We start from the raw sequence: 21,768 nt of genomic DNA, 5'->3' as shown, positions 1-21,768 counted from the left end.
CTTAAAGGGATACATGACAACATTTTGACCTCAACCCAGCTCACTTCTACCCAATTTCCACGTTGAAGAATTATATTTTAAGCCATTATCAAAATGAACCATCATTGACCCTTAAAATTGTTCATGAATGTCACACAAATCAACTAATTTCCTAAATAAATGTGCTGAGAAACCAGGCCAAACGTTTGATGTGACTCTCAGAGGAAATGTAAATCTCTTGTCTCTCTGTCACCCTGCACAGATACAAACTGTTCCCCAACTGCGTCCCCACCTTCGGCTTCCGCCACATCCTCTCACTGACAGATAAAGTGGACCGATTCAACGAGGAGGTGCAGAAGCAGATGGTGTCTCGGAACCGGGACGCACCGGAGGGCGGGTTCGACGCCATCCTGCAGGCAGCGGTTTGTAAGGTGACTTAGTTTATCTCTCTTATTTTAGAGCTGTTGGAGTTTCTTTAAACGATCCCTGGCTCGGCTGTGCTGACTGACAACGCACAGTTAGTTCAGACGGAGGAGAAAGCTGCTGTGAAACCACAGAGAAGCCCCCGTGACAAGCCTCTGTTTGTTGGTTAATTAAAAGCACCAGGGGGTATAGACAGGAAGTGCAGTCTGGTGCAGCTGGTTAAACATGAGGACGAGTCAGAACGCTCTCCTCCTCTCCCACTTAATTGTTTTCTACAGGAAGAGAATGACTCCTGCCTTGTAATTTACTCGCGCTGCTCTGTTTCAGACAGTGACTTGGAGCCGGGCCTGATTGATCCTAGTTTCTCTGTTTTGTTTAGTTCAGTGGAAGTTCAGCGAGTGGACGTGAAGGCCATCACATGAATATGACTTAATGAACTTAGTAAATTGAGTTAGAGAGTTGCGTGGTGCCTAAAAGAGAAAAGTATTCATGAAGTCTGTCTGAGTAACGCATATGTGGATCTTATTGAGGGAAATTATGTATCATCTTTTCCAATGAAAAATTCCACTGAACTGCTTAACATGATTCTGTTTTAATGCTCATCATGTCCATGAGTTTGCTTCCTCTTGAGATGGCGTGGCCTTCTCTTGCATTATCAGAGACTGTGAAAATGATGAGAAAGTAAAGGGTGTGAACCGTTTCAGATCCACATAAAATGACTGAAACATATCTCATCATCCATGTTCAAACACATCAACATTTCCATCAGATACACCTGAGAAACAACTGCTGCGTGCACCTCTTGGACCACAAGCAGAATTAAAGTTATACTGGGCTGTGTTTTTGCAACTCAGTCCTGGTCATGTGACTGATTCCTCTCTGCATTGAACAAGTATAACCTGACAACAAGAGCTCTGAATTTAAGCAAACACCATTTTAAGGTTTTAACATCAACTTCTTCAGTCCATGTTTAATCCTTTGAATGAGTTCATGGACTCAGAGACACAGTGCTGTATGACAGAAACATGATATAAGCGAGCCATGAGAGCTGTGTGTAGGACAGTAACAGTGAGGCTCTGTTATAAACTGTGCAGGACAAAAGAGTTCCCTCTGCACTGGTTCAACTCTTCTGTTTCTTCAGCGTCATGCATTAGTCAGCGCTCTGTCAAACGCTCACGTTGCTGCTTCCTGTTGTTTCCTGTTGATAATGACCGGCGCCGGGCCCACAGCAGAAACCACTGTTTTGTGTGTGTGTGGATCAGTGGTTCCAGTATCCATAATGAGTTTTTAGTTAAATGACGATCCTGTAGAATATAAATCCATTTACTCATGTGTTGAAATGTTTCTGTCATCTAGAATGGGAACGCCTTCTCTCTCACACACGCAGGCTCTGATAACTTCTTTGGTGTACTCCTAATACACACCAAACTGCAGTAAGATTAGATTTTACCGTCAGGCCTAACCTTCTGTGCTCTGTAAACAGGAGGAGATCGGTTGGAGGAAGGAGGCATACCACCTGCTGGTGTTCGCCACGGACGACGTACCTCACCTGGCTCTGGACGGCCGGTTGGGCGGCCTTGTCCAGCCCCACGATGGACGGTGTCACCTGAATGACAAGAATGAGTACAGCGCTTCCACGAAGATGGTAAGAAGAGCCGCCCTTCTATTATGAGTTATATGGTGTTCTATGCTGGAGGCGGCTGACCATCGTTTTAACAAATCAACAGACAGACGAAAGAGAAGCAGTGTTCTCTCTGAAAAAGCCTCCATGAGTATGAATGTGGCGTTGTAGAGTTCATACTCGCCCCTCAGGTTAAAATGTGGAACTATCTTTAATCTTAAAACAGCAAATTCACCCTGCAGCTTTAAATCCCAGAAGAAACTTGAAACCTGGAATTTACTGTAACACACACGTCGCTAAGTTCAATAAACCTCTGGTACTTTACACAGTCCAGCTGTGAATGGACGTCTTAATCTCCAGTGTTTACTCAAAGAGGCATGGCTGCTGCTGCTTTGACGACAAAGGTTTTTATGATAATGGCTTCATCTTCAAGGCTCCACTGTTTGCCAAACTTTCAAAGCTGACTCAATTCTTTTGAATTTGAATTCATATTCAGTCCGGAAACTTGAGCGCTGCATGCTTATTAATAGCTCCGGCCTGTGGTGTTAACTGCAGTGAAGGGCCAACACACACGTCCACACCTGGAGGCTGCCAGTGAAACCACAGAACACACTGTGGACTGTGAATCCACAGCTAAGGAGGTCAGAGTCTTTCCGTCTCTAAACTCTGGCTCACATTTTCTCTCAAATGTTCATGATATGTACACATTTTGTCAAACACATGAGCGGAGCGGAGTCTGCCGCTCACTTGCCACATCTACAAGCCATAGTCGTTGGGTGAATTGAATGTTGTTCCTGGATTATAGGAAACCACTGGCAGAAGGGTGCATACTGGAGGGGAAACAAAAGAGCCGGATGAATAAATAAATACAGTTCAATAAGTAAAGAGAAGAGAAGAGAGAGATTCTCAAAGTATTTCAGCTTCTCAAACCTCTTGTTTGAGTTTCAAACTGAGCGCAACGTCTCTTAACCACTGAGTGTGGCTGGGCGGGGCAGCATCCCTCCATCTTAGTAGTATAGCACGTCTAGCCAAAAGAGAGAAGAAGGATGGTGTGCAGAGGCCTTTGGTTGGAGTTAGGCGCATGTCATTCTCTCCAGTGGTGCCAAAAAGGGCGACTAAAGGGTTAAAAATTAAAAAAATGAAGATGCAATATCTGTCAAGGTATTTCTCCGGGCTGGTACATGCACCACCTTAAACTAACAGGCAGTGATCTTCAGCTTCAGTCATTCAGCTGTGAAACGTTGAAGTCCTGCTCCCAAAGCAGTTAGAATGTTGTCCAGAGGGACATGTCTCATGCTCTGGCTCACATTTTCAACCAAACTCTTGTGAGTGACGCGTGGATACCACGCTCTCATTCTAACATGCCAACAAGACTAATGCTGTAAAAATGTATCAATATCATGAGGATGACACTGTGCTCCCATTTAATATATTTTCTGTTTTTTCTTGGTTTGTATTCCTCTAAAAACAGGATTTGTAGCTGCAGTCGAGAATTCCTCTTGAATTCTCATTTATCTTGGACTGGAGTCATTTTGCCTGAAACTAGCTGCAGTGATAGTGTGTGTGTGTGTGTGTGTGTGTGTGTGTGTGTGTGGACACTGTTCCACATGTCTGTTTTTGAGTTAAGCCGTTGGATATGAATATGAATCACTGAGGTTCGAACCTCGCAGTCAGGACTGAATTCCATCCAGTGAAAATCCCCACGTCTTACAGTTTAGTCGTTCGTGATCCTGAAATGTGATAAACCACATCCACCTTTCCTCTGCTGTCAGAGCAGCAGAGGGACAACACCAGGGTCAGAAGTGCATCATTTGTTCTCTTCCTTCCCAGCTGGGGAGTCTGTGGACAGAAATACCCATAATGCCTTATCCTTACCGTCTGCAGGACTATCCGTCTCTGGCTCTTCTGGGGGAGAAACTGGCAGAAAATAACATCTTCCTCATTTTTGCAGTGACAAAACGTCTCTACGTGATTTATAAGGTATGTTTGATGTTATTGTTTCATCTTAAAACATACTTAATGTCATTACGTAATCCTGTTATTTATGTTATTTCATGCCGTCTCTTCTTTGATCCCCAAAAAGAATTTCACTGCGCTCATACCTGGAACCACAGTAGAAATCCTGGACCAGGACTCTAAGAATGTCATCCAGCTGATCATCACAGCTTACAATGTGAGTGAAGGAAACCTGGGCTGGTGTGACAGTCAGTGTGTGTGTGTGTGTGTGTGTGTGTGTGTGTGTGTGTGTGTGTGTGTGTGTGTGTGTTAAGTGACGACACTGAGGGAATTGAGATAAGAAGGGGAGGGGGGGGAGACGGAGGGAAATTCTTGAAAGTCTACAGTCCACTACTGTGACACAGTTAATGAGCCTCCGGCTGACATGGGTGGCTGCACACAAGCTGGAATTCTCATTTTGGTGGAGAGGTCGGAGTGTTGAAGAGGCGGCAGCAGCTGACTGTAGAGATGCTTCTCAAAGAGGGAAGACTTGATGAGTCCATGGGCAGAAAAGTAATGACTTTAGTTTCGAGCTTCTTCTTTCTTCTAGGTCCACTGTGTAGGATTTAGTGGTGAAGTTGCAGATTGCAACCAACTGAATACTGCTCGCCTCACCCCCATTCCAAGCATGAAGGGTAAACCACAGTCGCTGTGAAGCTCAACAGGTCCTATCTAGAGTCTGTTTGTCCGTTGTGGTTTGTTAAAAAATGGTGGTTAAACATGGCGGACTCCACTGAAGAGGACCCTCAAAGTCCAGCAGTGAAGGCGACCCTGTTCAACTAGACTGTTCAAAATTATTATGCAAATACACGTCTTCCTCTGTCTGTTTAGATGACGCTGGTGTCAATCCCAGACAGGTTTGGTAATTTGTTTGCCAAGTGAGCCTAATTTAAAGGAAATTGCTAAAGGTGGTTGTTCCAAATTATTAACCAAGTCACGGGTTTCATGCAATATGAGAAAAAGAAAGATCTTTGTGCAGATGAGTGTGAAATAGTGCAGTATCTTGCAAAAGGTATGAAAACACATGATTTCACAAAAATGTGTTCAGACTGGATCCAGATTACGATATGATGATTATTGAGGAATAGAAAATCCCATTGACTGCCAATTATATAGATTTTGAGGTGGAAAAAAAGCAAAAACGGTACATGCATAATAATTTGGAACACAAATTATTTCATTTAAAAATATACCCTCCAAGTACCACTACAGGTACCACAGTGAGACGGAGATGTTCTAGAATGAAGCCGTGGTTCAGGGGCCTCCTCAACAGAAATATGCAGCGTCGGCCAAAGAGTAACAGGAAGCAGAAAAAGTGCTACACAAACTTCTTTTACTTCACTTTTTTTAGACTTTCCGCTCGTTTGTTTCCAGTGAATTCATGGAAAATGTAACCTCGCCACGAGCCTGAAAATATAAATAAGAAAATGTTGAACTGTTTGAAAACCTCCTGGACTAGACAATTTATTGATGAATTATCGACTAATTAATTCAAAATGAAATGAATTATTCATCATTTTGTGGAGCTCTGCAGGAGGATTCTGAAATATTGAGTGTGTGTTGTGAAGTGAAGGCTGCATGTAGTCAACCTTTCCTGAAATGTTTTCCTGCGTGGGCGTTCAGATTTTGTCCTCGCCTTTGAGTGGAACCGCGTCTTGTTTTGGCCCGTGGCAGCGTATCCACCGTGACAGAAACTCGTGTCGAATACAGACTTGACGTGCGTGCGCGCGTGTGTGTGTGTGTGTGTGTGTGGGAGGCAGCTTGAATGAAGAGCTTTGACTCACAGCCTTATTAACATTCCGACTGCCACATTATATTTGGCTGGAGAGCCTTTCACCAAACACTGTGAGGTTACATTGTGTAAGCGGCTCATTTTTCCTGCGAGTTTGACTGCGGCTCAAAGCTGCTCCTCGCTGTGATTGTGTTAGGAGGTCAGGAAAGCGTAAGTGTGTTTGTGTGTGTGAGAGCAAACGAGGCCACCATGTACCATCCTGATTTAACTTTGGCACAGTTGTGTCGCAGTTAACGTGCATCAGTGACCACAGATTTGGTTGTGTGCACGTTGCACAGAGCCAGATGCGGCTGGCATTGCAAGCAGCCATGGTATTTTACATCCACACACACACAGGCAACCTGCGTCCACACACACACACACACACACCGTTTTGTGGTTTTTGGTAAGATTGACTATAAAAATGTGCCTAACCGAGGCAATCCATTCCCCATGTTTCACTCTTTTCCACACTATTACTCAACCAGAGTTACATGCCTGGGGAGATAGACTGAGGTGGTTTTAATATAATAGTCTGTGTGGGAGGCATCATATTAATGTGGCTCCAGTTTCAGGACGCCATGTGTGTCGTAGAAATCCTCTGTTTGCTGTGGCAGAGGAGCCCGGAGGGATTTATTTTACCGTCTGTTCAAGTCACTAATGTGTAACAACCAACTGTGTGTGTGTGTGTGTGTGTGTGTGTCCTCCCTGGTGCACAGAACATCCGTTCTAAAGTGGAGCTGTCGGTGTGGGATCACCCAGAGGACATCAGCCTTTCCTTTACCGCTACCTGCCAGGATGGACGGCCGCTGCCGGGCCTCAGGAAATGCGCCGACTTGATGATAGGAGACACTGTGAGTCCCTTTCCAAATCACCTTATACTCTACACTTCAGTCCAGAAATATTTGGCATGAGATCATTTTCATATTTTGATTTTACAAGCCACCAAAATGGATTTGAAATGAATCAACTTGAATTCAAAGGTTGAACAAAAATATAATTTTTGCCATGATCTTTATGCACGGTCCGATATCTCAGAGGCTCCAAGCAGTATTGTCCTTGAAAAAGATTAATTTATGACTTTATCTGTGACTAAAGATACTTTTTGGAGTATTATCAGTACATACAAATACATAGACGCTCTTCTGTCAAGGTATTTTTGCAACACATTTTGAGCACGGTGTCATGAAGTTTTATTCTGCTCATTCTGTCAGAGATTGAATCACTGTTCCACACATTCAGAGGAGAGTTTGTAGCAAACATGACGGCACATGGAGGTTTGAGAGTGAAAAACAGTTTGAGGTTCACAGGCTTTATGGTCCTGCTCCACTGCATACATACAACACATACCAACACATTCTGTGAGCAGTGTTGTTTTCTTAATGTGGTGTGGTGTGGGATAGGATCTGAGAGTTAATGTGTTTCAGGAAGTGGAACTGTTTTCTGTGACTTGCTGAGATGTTTTCTGTAGATGCAGTTCTGTTGCACGAGTGCTCAGCAGTTTGATCTCATGTGTGCTTATCAAATGTGATTCTTTACACTATGTAACTTTGGGCCCCGAGTCGGGAGAAGTTTGTAACCTTTGCATAAACGTACGTTAACTGCTCCCAACCGTAGCTGCTGTTAGCTAATGTTAGCTCAGTTTGTTAGCCGGGCTGCCTGGCCTGTGAGCTCTGAGAATCTGTTAGTGTTTGTAGCACAGGCAATGTTGGACCACCAAGAAGAAGAGGAGGTTTTTATGCCCAGGGAGTAAAGCTGGTGTTGTGCCAGAACCGGAGCTGGGTGAGCGGGCTACGTAACCGGGTTTAGCAGCTTCTTTGGGCATATTTATACCACAGTGGGATTACACTCTGAAACTGGGGCTGCTAAATTACAATTTACAGATTTGTATGTGATGTTGCTTTAAACTGAAAATAGCTGCAACAATCATTATGTGCACATTGATTCTAATATTGACTTCAGGTTCTGTAGTCCAGCTCTAATACTTCAGTCACTGTGTGACCTTTGAATACTGTAGCCAAAGAGACAGTATTGGCATGTGTGAAGAGCCGTAACCACAGTGATAGAAGTCTGTGTTCCTGACTGAGGATCACTCTCCTCCTACCTGAACCAACGTCCCGGTCTGTCCTGAAGCTGAGGGTCTGTGTTTCTTCACAATTCATTGTGCTGATATGTAAATTGTTTTTTAACTGCTTCAATGATGCTTATCTAGTGCATCTAATGCAAGGAAAGATCTGATTATCATCACACAGTCTTTTTGGCAGTCCCTGTTCATTCCTGAGGGATTATTTGCTGTTTAGTCTCTCAGCTGGATTCAATCAGCAGCACATACAGTTATGGGAAAGCGTTAGAGTCTCAGCCACTGTCCTCAAACCAACACAAGCACTCCAACAAAACACGCACGGTCGCCCAGAACAATATTGATCCTGGCTGACCTTCTGCCTCACAATCATCAATGAGTCCTGTGATTATTTTCCAGACTTGCTAAAGTGTCTCATGGTATTATAACCCACTGTGCAGTGTTTTGCTGTCTCATAAGCTGTTAAGCTCATAAAACCAAACTGAAACAAACTGGACTTTCTGGATTGTCTCGATACCTGTAGCAACACTCCCACAATAACACGGCCCTGCATTTTTAAAACATTTATTTTCATAACGTGTCCATGGTGTCTTCACTGGCCAAAGAGTTAATGAGAGTCTAAATGAAAGAGACGGGCGACTGGTATCACCACTTCACTTCAAACCCAGCTAGATGACCATACCAACCCCAGGTCTGCTGTTGGTGTCCTGCTAAAGACAGACGTGTGTGTATAGGAGGAACCACATCATTTAATAAGGCCTGTATTGTCAGTCTTTACTTTTGCTGACTTTTTGTATTTGCAGAATATTTATGTGTGTTGCTTCTTCTGTTGTTGTCCTGTTTTTCAGTTGTGTGGAACACTCCAGCTGTGTCGTGTGATTGGACTGGAGTTTTGACTGGAAAACTCAAAATTAGCCAAGTTGCTTGCCAGCTTTGTTATACCAGTTATGTGGATCACTCATATCAGGCTTAGTGACAGACTTTTGAACTTGCTTTGTCTTTTTCAAATCCTAACTTGAGTATCTGCTCTTTTCTTACTTTGAAGTAAACGGTGTACTGCTGGATGAGACTCACAGGGGCAGTAAGAGTGTGTCTTGTACATGGAAGTATTCAAATGAATGTTCGAACGTTGTGTATTTTCCATGGCTGTGAGTGTCAGCTGCTTTTTCAGTTACTGTCACTGAATAAAAGCAGAGGTCATGTGACTGAGGAGGACTGTGGAACATCTTAATTGCTTTGAGTTTTGCACAGACCTCTCTCTGGTGGTCACTTTGTATTCTCTGCAGGCCTCAATTAAGATTTGTATTGAGTCCTGGATCCATTGAAAATGCTCGCAAGGGGCAGCTTCATACATGCTGTCACACAGGGAGCTTCAGCCTGGTGGAATTCTTCCCCTAAACCCCCACCCTGCTCTTCTCTTGGCTGCTTTATTTCCCCAGTTTCAGGATGGGAACGGGTGCTGGAGGAGTTGAGGGTGATTGAGGCAGAAGGACACCAGTGAATGGAAGCAGGGTTCTCGGGTGACGGGCCTTGCTCATGTCTTTTATCCTCGGCATTGAAAGGATATGGAGGGTAGAAGCTCAGTCCACTGGGTGCCAAGCTTTCCCAGTCTTCAGTGAGTATGTGGCCCGGTACGCAGCCCAGGTCTCAGTCACTGAGTCTGCCATCGAGCCTGATGCTGCATCTCAATGACCTCACACAAAAGTAGACAGGAGGAGGCCTGTGAAACTGGGAGCCATGAAAGAAGTGAGCTGGCAGGAGGAGAAATGCTAGCTGGGGTGTATATAGTTAAGCTGGCATCTTTTTTTACCGTAACACCGCAGAAATGTATGGCCACTGAATGGGCTCATGAATATGAATGAAAGCAAGTCTGCTCTAACATGAAGCTATAAGAAAATTTGTCCAAACAAACCAGAAGGTTTTAAATCAGGCAGCGTGTTGTTGTGTTTGACCAACGCTGTGGGGTTCAGGCCAGCTACTTGAGTTTTAGGCAGTCAGAAGAGTTCCTCAGGTTCCATTAAAAAGTCTTAAACATTTGGAAAATGATGTTTTCAAGGTTATGAATATGCTTGAATTCTAACAAAGTCTGGTGTTTCATCGACAGTCACTCATGTGAACGACTGAAGTCCAAATATTTAAAATTAAATGATCGTGTCATTAGAAATTAAGCAAAGTGACAAAATGCATTGTTTACTGTGAGCGTAAAGGAATCTCACAACTGCATTTAGTTCAAATTTAGATGTGATTTATAAAAGCTGGGAATTTTTTGGTAAATGCTTGAATATAAAAACTGTAACCAATGCTGCACAGGAAACCACCCAGCCAATCTAACTGAATTTCATGCAGTCATAAGAGTTCCATCATCCAAAAAGATGTTTCCATGGTAACACGTTCTTTGTTTTGTTTTTTTAATTAGGAAAATCTTTGTTAAAAGTTATCTCATGACGCTTTTCACACAGAGCAGGTCTAGACTGTACTCTTTATAATTATTTACAGAGACCAACAGTTCCACCATGAGCAAGCACTTGGTGACGGTGGCGAGGAAAAACTTTAACAGGCAGAAACCTCGAACAGAACCCGACTCGTTCGAGAAATTTGAGATATGCCTAAAAGTAGTAATAACGATAATAATAAAAGTAGTATTTCCAGACCACAGCAGCAGTCTCGACCAATCGCTGATCTAGGCGTAGCCTCGATCCATGAGAACCTGCAAGACGAGGGAGCACAAAAACTCCAGAGAAGATTAAGTTAGTAACATGCATTAATGAGACAAAGAGAAGAGCTCAGTGCATTATGGGAGGTCCCCCGGCAGTCTAGTCCTATGGCAGCATAAGTTGACCTGAGCGAGCCCTAACTATAAGCTGTATCAGAAAGGAACTCATAAAGGTGTTGACCGTGTCTGCCTCCAGAGGCCACAATGGCAGTCCTAAGAGACTTATTGGAGCAGCCTGATAACAAAGAGTCACAATAGTCCAGTCTAGAAGTAACAAATGCGTGGACTAGATTTTCTGCATCTGCCTGAGGCAGGATGCGTCTGATTTTTGTGATGTTACGTAAGTGGAAGAATGCAGTCCTCGAAGGTTGTTTGGACTGTCCATGTATTTCTCTTCAATGCTTCTATCAGAGTTATCTCCATAGTAAACCCAGCACACCGTCAGTCTCTGCTTGAGTTTCATTCCTCCCTGCCTGTGTGATGAAGCATTTTCTCAATGACTTTAGTCTCCTTCTATCGTGTCCTCTCTCTGTCCTCCCCCCCACCCTCCATTGTCCTCTATTACTACTACTTCCTGCCATGTTTACACCCCCCTGTGTTTCCCCGCAACGAGCCACATGATTGGGTGAACTGGCCTCCTCGCGACTCACATTTACAGTAAATTTAATTGTGCCTCCTCGTTAACTTGTTAAGCTTCCCGCGCTGAATGCAGGGGGAGTCCAGGAAGCACGTGACAAAGGCTCTTCCTGAATCGGCTTGTGTTGTATGCTGAACTGAAGTAAATGCCACCGGTATGCACATTGGCTCAGTATGTATCTCTGCATGCTAAAATGTCCAAATAATCAGTGGTCATTGGTTTGAAGCAGAGGATTGTGGGTGTCTGGGATGGTGCTGGCTGGATTGCTTTTCCCAAAGAGATGTGACTCGTCAAACGGTGCCAAAAATGACAAAGTCATGAGTTGTAATTAGTGAGTGCATGTTTGGGGAGTGTGGTGTTGGGATGTTGAAGAGTCATAATGACAAACTTGAGTTTATGTTTATAGCACCTCTGTAGACTGACTGAGGGTCACAAAATACTTCACACATCCATAAAAACAACTCGGGGTGACTGTCACACAGAAAACCTGCACAGACTATGAAACTTTCTACGAGAGACACAAAAGAACTGAATCCCAGCTCCTCCAGTCTGCATGTGGAAGTGTCCTTGGGCAAGCAGTTGGCACTTTGCTTGAGAGCCAATGTAGTCAGTAAATAGGTGTGTGTGTGTGTGTGTGTGTGTGTGTGTGAGTGATGTATAGTGTAAAAGAGCCTTGACTGGTCAGAAGGCCATTCGGGTTAGGGTGCAGTTTATTACAGTACAGTGGTTGAGGCTGTGACCTTGCTGGTCAAAATTCACCAATGTTGAAGTCCACATGATGCAGATCTGCTGCCACCAGCCCCTCGATCGGTTCATGTGTATGTGTGACCATAGCCAGCACCAACACAGCAGCCAATACAACAATAAAACACAACAACCACATCAGTGAGAAAGGCCAGTCTGTGTAACAGTCCACGCTGCTGATGGATCTGATGTCAATAGACAGTATATCGGCTGTTCCAGAGCCTTGGGGCCACTACTGCAAAAGCTGCTTCTCTTTTTGGGTTTGACTTTGACAGAGTGACAGACGATAAGGCCTGCAGAAGACCTCAGAGACCAGATGAGACGTATGTCTCTGTCAGCCAGTACAGTGAAGTCACTGGGAGTCTTTCTGCAGCGTCAGGTAAACAAAGAATAATAGTTGTGCGGTCAGCAGACACAAACAATAGCAAAGCGCTGTGTCATGGCATGATTAACACTTCCAGCCTCCTAACTGTTGGTGCGTTCAGGCTCTGTTTTTACCACGAGGAAAACTCAGAGGCTCGTGATGCAGACTTTCACAATGTGCTTTGTGATGTTGTACATCAGTACAGCTGCTCTGTCATCAACACTGACTTTGAACAGTTTAAACAGCCTGTAACAGTGGAGTTAATGCCTGGACTCCAGTCTTTACACCTCACCGTGTCTTCATCCAGTTTATGGGATGTATTTAGAGTGTGATATTTCCCGAGGACAGAGAGAAGGCTGTTTATTTAACACATTCATCGGGGGGCAGGTCTCACTCGGCTTCCGAAATATTTGTATTGCAGGAGATCACAGGGGAAAACGGGTTTGCCCTTTACTTCCAGAACCAGATCCAAATATGCAGATGTTCTTGCCAAAATCAGCAGGTTCTGCAGGGGTGGAATATTTGCTTTTGGAGCAAGTCTGTCATCTGAAGGTCAAGTGCTTCTAGTCTGAGCTTCAAAGCAGAGAATTGCCTCCCTGCTGTAACAGTTTTGATCTCTGACCCAAAGTAGATGTGAATATGCAACCTCACTCTTTGTACAGCTTTGTGTACTCTATATATACTCTATATAAACTATCTGCCTATCAGTCTGAATGTGTGTATTGAAAAAATAGAAGGACGTGAATAAAAATAGCTACAATAACTACATAGGTTAGCTGTAAAAACAAATTAAAGTTGAAACCTCACAATCATTGTTTTATTTCAGATCCAATGAGTCAAACCAGTACAATGCATGTTACTGCTCCGCTGAGCTTCTCGTTGAACAGGCAGTGTTGAGGATGGTCGCTGTGATCGGATCAATTTGAGGAAAATACCAGAAGAACGTGCTCATGTTGGAAGAGAAAAGGGCAGCCAGGGTTGGGTTTCTCTTCTCGTCCAGACTTCCTTCCTCAGAGCAATCAAATGGGTGTAGGTCTATGTGTCATGTTCCACTTCTTGTACAGGCAAAGCCACATCAGCTGCACACTGTAAACTCCTCTTTGGGTGGAATAAGCCCGCTGGTGTAAATATGACAACACAGGTTCATGTGTAGTTCAGGTCCGTGGGCAGGCTGGCAGCTGCCAGGTGTTTAAATGGTGACAGTGTTTTCAGATGGGTGTAAAGATGACGCCACTTATATCCACTTAAATATGGTGTTTGGTTAAAGATATTGCGGTTTAGAGGCTCCATGATGAGATATCGCTTTTATGTTATCTCTCAGATCATCTGAACTTGAGCTGAACTCTTCTCTTCACGCAAACAGGAAGCCGCTTTCATTTCATTTAATTACACCAATTCTTTTCTTTCAAGGTATCGTTCAACGTGAGTGTGGAGGCAAGGGGCTGCCCTCCCCGCGGCGCTGACCACAGCTTCACTATCAAGCCGGTGGGGTTCAAAGACCGCCTGGAGGTGGTTGTCGACTATCAGTGTGACTGCGGCTGCAGTCGGACGGCACAAACCAACAGCAGCATCTGTAGTTCTATAGGTAGTTCACCTCACATGATGTTTTTTATATTGACTTGCACATTTTACCTGGATTTACAGGCAGCTGAATGTTAACAATAATACAAATAATAGTCCCAATCAAATTAGAAGAACCTGTTTTAAATAATCTTTTATTTAATTTCTACGAGTAGGGTGAATCCATTCTAAAGAAGAGATTAGGAGTAAGTGTCAATATTAAAGTGAGTAAATTAATGATGTAATAATACATTTTTCTCTAAATAATTTTTGTCTGCATTGATTTTAAACAAAATAGGATTTTAGAAGTTTCATTTGATTCAAAAATGTTGTGTAGTTTACAGTTTATCCTTTGTGACTGTTTTATATTTCACAAACTTAGTAAGAGCAATACCATCTTTATAGTGTTGTTTAATTAAATAATATAACATGAGAGGGTGTGCTATGTCATCATTATTGGCACGACATTGATGCAGTCTCTTTGAACACCTTGTGTATATTAGCCAGCCGGCCCTTTGTCTTTCAAAAATAACATTTTTCTCTGCAGCCACCAAACTGTTTGAGCTCCAACGTGTTGCACACAAAGGAGGCAGCGCCTGTGTTAATGAGGCGGTCTAACAGCAAATTAAAGAAGGTGGATTTTATATATTTCAAAACAGGAGGTAGGCCCGCTGTGGCTCATGATTTATTTCATGAATAAAAACATTTCATATTTTGCAGCCTGTATGGGCTATAAGTATATATATTATTATATTATGAACATTTGTTGCATAATTTGTGGTTTATAAGGTATAATATCCTAATTTTACCTTTGAAACATAGAACAAAACATTTTTCAGACTTATTTATTTATTGTAGCTGATAATTATGAAATGACCATGGAAATGTTTTTGATATCTTATAAACCAGCAATTTGCTGAAAATATAATAATATATTATATACTATACTATTATCTCCTGTTATGATAATTAAATCAGCGTTCTTTAATATATATAATTGATGGCGCTGTTTATACAGGTGATGCCTCGTTTGTGTGCAGCATGTCAGAGATCAAACAGTTATTGTTTATTTGTTTTTAAAAGACTGAAGGCTGACTAATATACACAAGCGCCTCTGTCCTGACTGCATCACCGCTGTGCCAATAATGACGATAAACCACACTCTCTCATGTAATATTGCACATTCAAACTGCATAGATCAAACTCTTCTTGCAGGAGAAAGTTTTGAAAGCAGGGAAACATAAAAATGTCAAAAAAAATCAGCTCCTGTTTTGTTGGTAAAAACCAAAAGCCATGAGCTTTGTTAATCACACAGGACCGTCCTGCTTCCTGTACTCTGAAACTTTGAAGGACGCTGAACACCTCAATCAGCGTCGTCAGGCCTGCTATTTTAACTTCAGAAACCGAGGAAGACTCCTACTTTTCCCCGATTAATTGACTACTTTGTTTGGCATGATTATGGAGAGGTTCTCCCGTGTGGTAGCTGTTGTTGAGATAATGACGGCCATCAAAGCCAAAATTATACTCCTAACCATATTTTTAAACTTGAGCCATATAGATATTTGAAGAGGAGGAGGTATGGAGTTATATCAGTTATCATCCTGTAGGAATAGATAAAATTATAACCTTTTGGATGTAGTGTCTGAAATGGAAAGTCAAGAAACTCAAATGTGACTGGAAACGTTTCAGATTCAGGAATTACTGAAGACCTTTAGATGATAGTGAAGCTGAAGAATCCTGCAGAACCCGTTAATAAAAGATGTATAAATCTATAATCAGTCAGTTGAATGAAGTATCTGCTGTGCTTGCAGGTACTTATAACTGTGGGACTTGCCACTGCGAGCCAGGATACCTGGGCGCCCGCTGCGAGTGCCAGGAGGGCGAGGCCAGCAGCATGTACCTGAGCGCCTGCCGGGAAGCCGAGGGCAAGCAGATCTGCAGCGGGCGAGGAGAGTGCAGCTGCAACCAGTGCCTGTGCTACGAGTCCGAGTTCGGCAAGATCTACGGCAGCTTCTGCGAGTGCGACGACTTCTCGTGCGCCCGGCACAAAGGCATCCTCTGCTCAGGTATGACCGTCGGGAGTTATGGGTTCAAACTCTGCTGTCAGGGTGATGTGATGACGACTGTTGAGTTGCTGTGCTGGTAGTGAAGTGTCAGTTGTACTGCAGCTGTACCTCCCTGCACTAACGCTGATGAGAATACAAGCTGCCGTCAAACACACTGCCAGCTCTTCAGATCTGTCCTGGGTTATAATTAAAAATTAAAAATAATACACACTGATGTGTGTCTCTGTGGTTTTGCCCTCTCCTGGCTTCACTATGACCAACCCAGCTTCTTATTTAGTGAGCGAGCTGAAACAGTCACCTGCAGGGCTGCTGGCCTGGCTCCCAGAAGAAGCTCTGAGGAGCAGCTGCAATAGTATTTTAGATGTTCAGCTTGTGTTTTGCCGTTTTGTGAGGGGCTTTGATTTTGGATGAGACTTGTCTCGGAACTCTCGAGGACCGGAGGCAGACGGAGAGATTTGTTTACCGGAATAGAAATCTATATGAGTCAGATTTAGCACAAGTGTTGTGTGGCAGATTAAAAACAAAGAACGTTGAGATTTTATGGTGACCCTCAGGGCTGTGTGGCCTTTAATTATCCATGTTTTGCCATCCTGAGGCACGATTCATGTGACTTCCAACTTGAAGTCCTTTTGCTCTCGCTGAGCCATACCTCGGTATAAAAGGCAGGTTTGGCTCAGTGTTTCTGGTCAGCTACACCACACAGGCCGAGGCCATTGTGTTCCCAGAACATCGGGTCCAAGACTCTGCTTTCTGGTGTGAGGCCTCCTGGCCAGAGGGAGGGAGGGAGGGGTGAGGTAGGGGGGCCACTGGCTCATCCCCAAGCCAACGGCTGTTCCAGTGAAACCACAGAGAGCGCTTTGTGACAGTGGGGCCAGCTTTGGCGCAATCCCCTCACACAATGCCTGCCTCTATTTATCTGTATCCAGCAGAAAGAGAAGTCTTCGTTTGAGACGCACTGAATTCACACATGCAGAATGGCTGCTTGTTTGTGCCGATCATCCATGCGCGGTCATTAAATCTTAACAGTCCGCTACCTTCTGCTGCTCCCTTCTCTTCTCGTCTTTTCTCAGCGTGGAACATTAATGAGTTCCTAATGATACCAAACGGTACACCTCCTCCACACTCTCCTCCCCTCGCTCCTCAGAGGCTGTCAGTTAATTATCGTGGAGTGAACTGTGCGAGGCGAGCCGCACGTTTCTGTAAGCCCACTGCAAATGCTATTAAGGTCTGCTCAGAGCCTCTCGGTGAGCACAAGTATCTTGTAAATAGTTTTGTGCTGCACCTGGATTGGTCACACTCCAGCAAAGAAAAGCCTTCAGACTGACAAACCTCCGAGAGGCGCAGCAGATTTTATTAAAGAGGAAATCAGCTGGCAGGGTATCCTCTGCATTTACTTTTTTTTTTCCTCTTCGTCTCCGTGAATGTCTGAAAGGAGTTTTCCCATGGAGCGCACAGAGCTGCAGTCTGTGAATGCTGGTTCAGAGAGTGGCATGGATCAGGTTTGGTGTCAGATGTTGAACTTGTGATATTTCTTGTCCTGGAAACACGAGCTGCAGAGCAGTTAGACCATAAACCTCTCTGACTGTTCGCTCCTGTGGCTCAGCTTTTTAGTCTACTACAGTAAACACATCAGTTACCTACACACAGACAGCATGTCACACATGATCAGTATGCTGTCATACAGTCTCACATGGGGTCCTCATAGTTGTTTTTAACCTTTTTATTTTCACTGACACACATTTCAAAACAAACCACCTGAAGCCCCAGGCTGGGCTTCACTTCACGTATGTTGGCACATATATGAAATAACACCATACAGTGTAAACATACCTACTACTGGTGTGGTACCACCTACCACTTACCTACTGGTCAGGAAGCCTTGTGTACATGGGCTGCTGTGACAACAGTAATGGTTTTTCTCACAGCCATCAACTAGATCGTTGATCCCGGTAAAAATGTTGTGAGAATTTTCTCCATTTCAAAATATGACAGTCACCAATCGTACCAAAGTTTCTCCAGTGTTTGTTGGCACAGTTGTTTCGGTTTGCTGCATGTCATCCCCTCCCTGTCTCTCTCTCCACCTTTCCTCAGCTGCCACTTTCCAAAAAGGGTTCAAAATCCCCAAAAATAAATGTAAAAGTATTTTTGAGACATAAACTGTCCTGAAGAATCTCATTTTACCTTCAAATCAACCTTCATAGCTTCTCAGCTTCCTTCTGCTTGTTTTCTCAGACATAATCGTCCACTCTAAATGCTGTTTTGACTGTTGAGTCACTGACCGAGCTCAGACTTGATCATCTCATTGTCTTTTTAGTGTGGTATTCTCCTCTTCCTGTTCGTACTCGAGAACACATTGAGCTCTAATCTGTGTTTGTCTTTGCCTCCCTCTTCCTCCTCCCCCTCCTCCTCCCGGCCTTATTTAACTGTGCTGCTCGGATCAGAGACATTGACATGTCGGATGTTTGACTGTTAAGATTTCATCCATGCAGCATGTTGTGAGGACACAGTCCTCCACTTCCAGGTGTGCTCACACAGCTGTGTGTGTGTCTGCACACATTAAATAGGTGTGTATGTGTCACGGTGACACGAAGCAGCCAAACTGGCCAAAAGCACCAGATCACACAGCTCCCCAGTGAGCCTGCAAATGCTTGTTAGATGGAAGAAGAAGCCAAAAAGGATGTTGAAATTTTTTATTTACCACTTTTTATTTTTGCTCCAAGTGAAATGTGCCAGTGAAATCTGCTGCAATCCGCGACTCAAAACAAGATGTTTTCCTTCTTGGTCTTTTTCAGCTGTTCTTATGAGATGTTTGTGCGATGCTCGGCTGTGATAACTTATGTGATAAGTTATCTCTAAGCGCTTAGCAGTGGCTCAGGTAAACTCACTGATGCTGCTGAATAGATGTGCTTACTGCTGCTTTTTATCATAAAGGCCTCTGAGCTGTTGTAGATCTGTAGTGACTGTGGTTCTTTTTAAATAAACAAATAACATAGAAACTGTGGCTGGCTCCAGAAGTGAGTCAGTCTCCATAAGTCCCCATGTCCAAATGTCCAACTTCACAGCAGAAATAAACATGTTTACAGCCTGGTACAAAAAACAGTTTTGGTCTCTGTAGCTAATTTCCCCGTTCATGACAACTGTACTGAGGGTGAATTTATATACAACTCACCTGTTCACATTATATTAAGGCTTCAAGTTATGCAGGGTAAAGTTATGCAGCGTAGACACTTTGAAATTTGACTCACTTCTGTAGCCAGCCTTAAGTGGACACATCGGCTTCACATGATAACCACAAAGGTTGCTGCTTGGTTCTTACCCTCACCTGTGGTCATGAACTCTGGCTTTGAGAAAGATTTCCAGACACAAATGGCTGACGTTTAGTTTCCTTTGCTGAAAGTCTGTCCAGACATGACCACAAGACATGCAGACCGAGTCCTTTGAGGTGCTTTGAGCATCTGATCAGGACGTCTGCCTGTGGTGGTTTTGGGTACCTTGGAGGAGATCCTGGAGCAGACCCAGAACCCACGTGAGAACCTGTTTGAGCTGCTCTCTGATTCCTGAAGGAGGAGCTGGAGGATGTGGGCAGGAAGAAAGATTTCCTTTCTCTGATTTACAAAAGAATCTTGCATTCTATAGAGAATGTCATGTAGCATTGTTTTGGTACAGAGCTGTAACTAACAGCTCTTCTTCTTTTTATTCTGAACTAAACCAGGATGAATAAACAGAAGCAGCCTCTGCAGGAAGTGTGTCGCTCTGTGCAGCATATGTTTCTAAAAATGCTGCTTCACACAGCAGATGTGAAGCAGAAGCCTTGAGTTAAATCTGGTTTGTATCCTATCAGTCAGTGATGCAGAGCGGCTAATCTGATATTTTTTGGTGGAAGTCATGATAGAACTGTTGTCTGCTGTTGTAGTTTCTGAGCTTTTCTGGCCTGAAATATGAATGTCCTCATCTGTTTTCACTAACTAAACAATGACCAAACTTGTTTTTAATGACTGTCTTGATCCATCAAGATGAACTACTGTTAGTTATTTACACAGCTCATTCAGTCACATCCCTCATACTCATGAGATGTTTAGTCAAAAATGTCCAACATGGTTTGTCTGTCTGTTATAAGTACCTGAAGGAGCTGTGGATGGAAGCGGGAAGCTGGGAGAAGGGCACAGTGTATCTGGGGTCACGTGACCTCTGCTGGACGACTGACTGTCTCTGAATGTTCAGTAATCTTATCCCTGCCGCCGCCTGTCCTTGTGTTTATGTCCGTATCTGTCCATGGACTCTGATCTTCAAGGTGAACGACGTGCAGCTGTTGAGCCTCAGCTCTTGAAAAGTTAACATTTTGGACATACAAGGTTTCCTATGAAGTTTATGGTCCGGCTGTAAACTCTTCCTCCTCAGACGTACAGTATGTTGATATCATTATGAGTAGGGCTGTTCTCTCCAGTCCTGCAGTGAGTCTTGACTTCCTTGTCCTCCTGCCCCCCTGACCCACATCTTCAGCGCCAGCCCTGCAGCTGCTTGTAAATAATGATCTAAGTGCTCAGCAGTCTCCGGTTGCCAGAAATAGCATGGCTTTATTATCCAGAGTTATCCATACCTTCTTTTACTCCATAAATAAAAGTTCTGTCCCAAAGCTGTGTCCATACATACACTGTGTGTGTGTGTGTGTGTGTGTGTGTGTGTGTGTGTGTGTGTGGACACCATGTGTAAGTCTCTATATAGGGAAAATGGGAACATGTGTGTTCATTCATGTTATTGTTCGTGCTGAGCACAACAGGAACACACTTACAGTGCCTTTAAGGTTTCAGAGTGGATCAGTTTTGTTGGTTAAGAACAAGAGATGAACTTTCTTTGCATTCTAACAGTCTGACAGGAAGAGACAGCAGACAGGTTTGAGGTGTTTCTACATGTTGAAACACTATTAACCATTAAGAAAATATGTGCAGCTTCAGCTTCAGGACTGCTGAAACAGAAGAACTCGTATTCCTAGAAGTTTCTCTGATCTTCAACACGGCTCAAACAGCAGACACAGGTGCTGCTTGTGGTAGGATTGCAAACTGTCTTGGTTTAATGTCAGGAGTTCATTAAAACGAGACGGTTGGTTGCTCTGAGAAGATTAAAGTGTTTCCTTCACTGTACTGCAGACATGAGCAGCAACTTCTCAGTGAAATGATTACCAGCACTAATTAAAGAATGTGCTGCACTTGAGTTTATCAAATTGATGCTCACAATGTTCATATCATGTTAGGAGTATTCTATCCTTGTGTCTCATGCGGTTCAATGAAGTCGTGTTTCATCTCTGTTTTGAATACGTGTTAGGACTCTGTTCTCTCGTCCTGCAGCTCTGAGTGTGTGAAGTGTGTTAGAACTAGTGGCTGTGGTTCACATTAGAGTTTTATGTGTCATTACTTGAACATGCAGCAATTAGTCGGTCTGGTCTTCGTTAACGTTTGGCTGACACACAGGCAGTCTGAAGATCACTCACAACAGCAAAGTCATTACTGCTGAAATCCAACATGCACTAATACTGTGTGCCATGGAATCCACAGGATCGTATTACACTCACATTTAGAGAATGTGATCTCCACAGGTCTTTAACCTGGCCTCAGTTGAGAGTATGAATTAGAAGATGTCACTAAAGCAGTTTGTACACACCCACACGAGAAGTCTGATTCTAAATCGATTCACAAAAAGCTGTTCTAAACGCTGGTAATAACGTGATGTTAAAGGAACAGAAAGAGCTGGAACTGATCTACAGCACCCACTTGTAGCTGTAGTTCATCTTCTGATAATGCAACAGGTATCTTTTTTTATT

At 43.6% G+C, this 21,768-nt stretch overlaps 1 protein-coding gene across 1 annotated transcript in view; it reads left to right on the top strand.

The window, feature by feature from the left end:
• The window catches only part of itgb5 (integrin, beta 5), a 50,807-nt gene that overhangs the window by 3,246 nt on the left and 25,793 nt on the right, over positions 1-21,768 (top strand). The window contains exons 5-11 of the mRNA XM_027290976.1: positions 242-410; positions 1,886-2,047; positions 3,908-4,003; positions 4,107-4,196; positions 6,509-6,643; positions 13,738-13,912; positions 15,699-15,953. Coding sequence (XP_027146777.1) covers positions 242-410; positions 1,886-2,047; positions 3,908-4,003; positions 4,107-4,196; positions 6,509-6,643; positions 13,738-13,912; positions 15,699-15,953 — 1,082 coding nt within the window. The remainder of the gene's footprint in view (positions 1-241; positions 411-1,885; positions 2,048-3,907; positions 4,004-4,106; positions 4,197-6,508; positions 6,644-13,737; positions 13,913-15,698; positions 15,954-21,768) is intronic.

The sequence above is a fragment of the Larimichthys crocea genome, chromosome XVIII (genome assembly GCF_000972845.2).
Source record: "Larimichthys crocea isolate SSNF chromosome XVIII, L_crocea_2.0, whole genome shotgun sequence".
Classification (NCBI taxonomy): domain Eukaryota; kingdom Metazoa; phylum Chordata; class Actinopteri; family Sciaenidae; genus Larimichthys; species Larimichthys crocea.
Note: the sequence above shows the minus strand (reverse complement) of the source record. Positions and strands in the feature narration are given on the sequence as shown.